At 55.8% G+C, this 5,128-nt stretch overlaps 1 protein-coding gene across 1 annotated transcript in view; it reads left to right on the top strand.

Moving 5' to 3' along the window:
* Positions 1–5,128, top strand: part of PABPC1L (poly(A) binding protein, cytoplasmic 1-like) — a 10,744-nt gene that overhangs the window by 871 nt on the left and 4,745 nt on the right. Inside the window, 7 exon segments of the mRNA XM_009701203.1 lie at positions 142–335; positions 871–986; positions 1,755–1,894; positions 2,634–2,728; positions 3,014–3,151; positions 3,685–3,780; positions 4,584–4,850. Of these exon segments, the coding sequence (XP_009699505.1) occupies positions 142–335; positions 871–986; positions 1,755–1,894; positions 2,634–2,728; positions 3,014–3,151; positions 3,685–3,780; positions 4,584–4,850 (1,046 nt within the window).

Below are 5,128 nucleotides of genomic sequence, written 5' to 3'. Positions count from 1 at the left end.
CCTGGGAGGCAGAGCTGCCTGTCTCCGGTTAAGGAGCCCCTGTCCAGCCCTATTCCTGTGCCTGCCCCAGCTGCTGTAGGGTGTGAAGGGGCCCTGTCTCTGTTACTCTCCTCTCTCCCCCTGTATTTGCTTCTTTGCCAGCTGAGCGAGCCCTGGACACCATGAACTTTGAAGTGATCAAAGGCCGTCCCATCCGCATTATGTGGTCCCAGCGGGACCCCGGGCTCAGGAAGTCGGGGGTTGGAAACGTCTTCATCAAGAACCTGGATGACTCCATCGATAACAAAGCCTTGTACGACACATTCTCCGCCTTCGGAAACATTTTGTCGTGCAAGGTACACATGCCCGTGGGCCCTGCAGAAAAGGGCTTGCTGCAGAGCTGCCCTGCGTTCTCGGCAGCATGCTCCTGCCAGCCGAAATCCACTTTCTTGTTTCGCTTCCCACAAAGTTTCCTCTAAATTCCCACCTGCTTTGAAGCCAAAAGGCCCTGCTATGTTTCCCCTGGGAGCTGGAGCTTTTTTCCCCAGCCCACCCTTCTTCCCAGTCCCTGCATGGAGATGTTGGGTATTGTCCTGTCTGAGCTCAGTGCATCGGTGGCGCTTGGGTCTTGGTGAGCCGCAAGCTCCTGGGCATCATGTAAAACACCGGGGGTCTGGTCCTGGGCTCGCCTGGCTCCCTGACTTGCTGCCAACACCGCTCAGCTGCAGCGGGAGTGGGATGTCAGGGAGGGCAAATGCCCCTGGAAAATGAGGGTGAGTTTTCCTGCCACTTACTCATGTGCAAATGTGGAGAAAACCGGTGTCTGGTTTTTGTGTCTTTTTTTTTTCCCCTTTTTTTTTTTTTCTTCCCCTCTCCGCTCTGCGTTTGTAGGTGGTTTGTGATGAAAACGGATCCCGTGGCTATGGCTTTGTTCACTTTGAGACTCACGAGGCAGCGACTCGGGCCATCGAGACCATGAACGGGATGTTGCTCAACGACCGGAAGGTGTAAGTGCCGGAGAGGAGAGCGTCTCCTCCGCTCTGCGCTTCGCTCTGCTCCTCCCTTGCCTTGGTGCACGCTCGGGAGCAAACACCTGCCCTGCTCGGGCTGCCATCTCCTGCTGCTTTCCATTTGCTCCCCTCTTCCCATCCCATCCCCGCTGGGCACGGCAGCTCTGCTGCTCTCTGAGGCAGTGAGTCACTCGTGGTCGATGCTGGTGGAAGTGTGATAGTGGTTTGGAGCCCTTCCTGAAAGAGTCCAACCCCGGGCTGCGTTTTGTTGCTGAGTGCCCACAAAGCAGGGCTGGTCCCCAATCTTGGCTGTCAGCATCGGATAACCTGGGCAGGAAGAGCTTTTGTTGTTCTTCAGCTCTCTGCTTACATTGCATCACCTTATTCTCTACATCCCTGTCTCAGCAGAGGCGGGCGGCTGGCCAAGGGGCTTGGGGGTACCTTGGAGGAAGAGAGCTGGCACTTGGTGGCATCCTTTGGGGTCTTTTGGGGTCTCCTGCGGTGACATCCCCAGCATGGGGCTGTGCCCTGTGTTACCACTCTCCCCATTTCAGTAGTACCAAGTGGGGTCTGGGTAGGGGAACACCAGAGTGGGATGTGCTGAAGTTGCCGGGTGTGAAACACGCGGTGGGTTTGTGGGTGAGCAAAGCACAGCCTGAGGGGACGAGGTCTCTCTTGGTCTGTACCGAGACAGATGTGCCTGTGTCCCTCTTCTCTCTGCAGGGGACATGGAGGGTTTCAGGTCCCTTTCCGTGCTTCCTGCAGGTTTGTTGGCCATTTCAAATCCCGCAAAGAGCGTGAGGCTGAGTTTGGGGCTCGAGCGATGGAGTTCACCAACGTCTACATTAAAAACTTTGGGGATGACATGGATGACGACAGACTGCGGGGAATATTCTCCAAGTTTGGTGAGTACAGTTGTTGAAGCAGAATATCCTCATGTCTGATAAACTGGAGTTGGAGCAATACCGAGCCCTTCTCTCAATGGGATCTGAGTCGCTCAAACGTGTCACCAAAGGGCTGCTGTGGCTTAAATCATCAGGGCATTACATGTGCTTTCCTGCAATGATGGAAGATAACTTGTATTAGGTTCTCTCCTGAAAAAAAGAAGTTTTTGTACTTTCTTGGGTAACAAAAATGTGGTGTTGGGTTTTTTTTTTTGTCTTGTTAGTTTTTGAAATTGTCTTGAAACCACTGTGCTGTCTGGTTATAGGAGCCCTGGGAATAAGAGATGCTGAGTCTGAATTTATAGCATAAAAAGACTTTTCAGTTCAGTCCATTACTGGAGGATGCCTCTTGCGACAGGGTTTAGCGTTGTGCCAACCCACAGACCACGCTATCCGTGCTTGGCCAGCGTTCCCTCAGATAACTTGTGAATGCCCTTCATACGAACCCAATAGATGTGTTCATGGTAAAGGAGATGAGAACTTGTGGCCAAAGGAACTCAATGTGCTGGCTGGAGAAACTGAAAAGCCGAGAGCAGTATCCAGGGTGGGAGCTCCTGATGTCTGTCCTGATGTTTGGCTCTTCTGTGCTTCTGTGGCCATCCGGTCTCCTCGCTGGACTGGCTTCTCATGGTGGCTCTTGAGCATGATGCCAGCAGCACCCCTCTGTCCTTCAGACAGATACTTTCCTTTCTTCTTGCAGGAAAGACGCTAAGTGTCAAAGTCATGATGGACAACGCTGGCCGCTCAAAGGGCTTTGGGTTTGTCAACTTTGAGAAGCACGAAGAAGCCCAGAAGGCAAGAGGCTCCTGGCTCTCCATCTGCTGTCTCGGCACCAAGCTTGTTCCCTGCTGATGCTCCAACCTCTCCTCGGGGGGGAAACCTCATCGTCTTTGTGTTTGCCTGTGTGCTGGTGCTGGCAGGGGTGCTTGGATGGGCAGGACATGGTGAAGGGGAGCAGAGCTGCTTCCCTGCCCAGGGAGGTCTCTGCTCGTGGTGGGGCTGGACTGGGGTGGTGGGTGAAGAGCTGAGCCATGGCCGTTGGCTTCCCCCTGGGCTCAGAGCCCTTCTCTCCGCTGGCAGGCGGTGGCCGACATGAACGGGAAGGAGATCAATGGGCGGATGGTGTATGTGGGCTGAGCCCAGAAGCGGCTGGAACGCCAGAGCGAGCTGAAGCGGAAATTTGAGCAGATCAAGCAGGAGCGAGTGAGCAGGTACCAGGTAAGGGGAGAGCGAGATGCTCTGTCCTGCAGGTCTGCAGCAGGGACGTGGCCCGGGCATCCGGGAACATCCTCGGCTTGGGGACAGCACAGGGCTCTCCAGAACAGATCAGTGTGCTGGGTCTCTTCTGCAATTAAGACAGACCTGCACAGAGGTCCAGTCACTGCCTGGTAATGTCCTGGGAAACAGTATCAGGAAAGAGGAGAGAAATCTAAACCCAGGATGATGTTGGCAGGTGAACAAACAGGTCTGCTCTTTTCCAAAAACTAAAATAATAGTCTGGAAGTGAGGCAGCTGCCTGAGGTCTTGGAGCAGCTTTATAGCAATGGTCTGGGTGTCCTCTGTGCTTGGGGTGTCTCACCTACAAGTGGAGCAGACGTGCGGTCCTGGCTCCTCTCCACGTCACCGGTCCTTCAGCAGCTCTGGAGAGGATGTGTTTGTGGGATGTCCCACCCTCTGGCTGAGCTGCTGGTGAAACACACATCCCGCTCAAAAACTTTGGGAGCCCAAGCTGCTGTTTTGCCTGTTTGCAGGGGGTCAACCTGTACGTGAAGAACCTGGATGATGGGATAGATGACGAGAGGCTGAGGAAGGAGTTCTCTCCCTACGGCACCATCACCAGTGCCAAGGTGAGGGCCCAGGGCTGCCGCTGGGGCTCCCGGGGTCAGCCAGCCGGTGTGCTCAGCCCTTGGAAATGGATCGAGGTTATAGTCCTGTTGAGTTACGATTCCATGCTGATGGCTTGTATCTCAAGCCAAGTGTGAAGGACATGCCGCTTGTACCCAACGCTGTCCTGAGGAGCTTATTGATTCAGCAAATACTTTGTACCTTTGCTGAGTTACCCCAGCCCCAGTGGGTGCAGGATACGGGACCTTAAAGCCACATCATTCTGACTGTTGCACAGCTCCGTGGTTTGGGACTGATGTGACACTCTTGCCACCAAGACTGGTGCCAAGCTTCTCTTGAAGGCTGCGCGTGTGGGTGCGGAGGGATGATCTGGCTTTAAGGCCAGCTGCCAGGGACAGATGCTGCCTGGCCCTCAGGCAGGGCATGGTGTCCTCCTGCTCCCCAGCCCTCGCTGGCTCCTGCAGCGTTAAGCACCGGAGCATTGCTGGCCCGTGGGCCCGGCGAGGCTGGGGCACAGACCCCCTGGAAGATCATGGGCTGCAGGTCTTGGGCTGGCCCAGACTCTCTCTGCCTTCTTCATTTCCCAAACCTGTTGGTTTTGTCCATGCAAATCCTCCCCTTCCCTGGAGAAGCCTCTCCATGGAGCCCCATGGGTACAGCCCCATCTGTTCCACCCAGGACATGGGGGCTGCAATGGGGTGTCTGTGGCTGGTGGGTCCCATGCCCCCCTCCCCACACTGCGCCGTGCTTCATGGGTGCTGCAGTGATCCGTGGACTTAGCTGTCTTGTTCTAATCTAATTTTAGGTGATGACAGAGGGTGGCCACAGCAAAGGGTTTGGATTTGTATGTTTTTCCTCCCCAGAAGAGGCTACCAAGGCCGTGACGGAGATGAACGGGCGGATCGTCAGCACTAAGCCTCTCTACGTCGCGCTCGCTCAAAGGAAAGAGGAGCGGAAAGCAATCCTCACCAACCAGTACATGCAGAGATTAGCCACCATGAGGGCCCTGCCTGGCCCTCTCCTGGGCTCCTTCCAGCCCCCCCCGGGGTACTTCCTACCCCCCATTCCCCAGGTGAGTCCCCGTTCCCGAATGGCAGCCTCGCACGGGGACGCGAATTTGCCCTGGGCTGGAGGAGGGGGTTGCGGTCGGGCTGAGGAGCGTATCTCGGGTTGTGCAGACCCCAGCGCACACTGGCGTGGGATCGGTGGGATCGACGCCGGGCTTCCACGTAAGCGGCAGGGCTTGCCAAAATGCTAGTGGGGTGCGGGTGCTCCGGGCAATGGGCTGGGGACTTAGTACCTACCGACTGCTCCTAAGGGAACCCGTGAGGGGTTTGGAGGGAGGGTGTG

This window comes from Cariama cristata, unplaced genomic scaffold, assembly GCF_000690535.1.
Source record: "Cariama cristata isolate BGI_N322 unplaced genomic scaffold, ASM69053v1 scaffold14005, whole genome shotgun sequence".
Classification (NCBI taxonomy): domain Eukaryota; kingdom Metazoa; phylum Chordata; class Aves; order Cariamiformes; family Cariamidae; genus Cariama; species Cariama cristata.
Note: the sequence above shows the minus strand (reverse complement) of the source record. Positions and strands in the feature narration are given on the sequence as shown.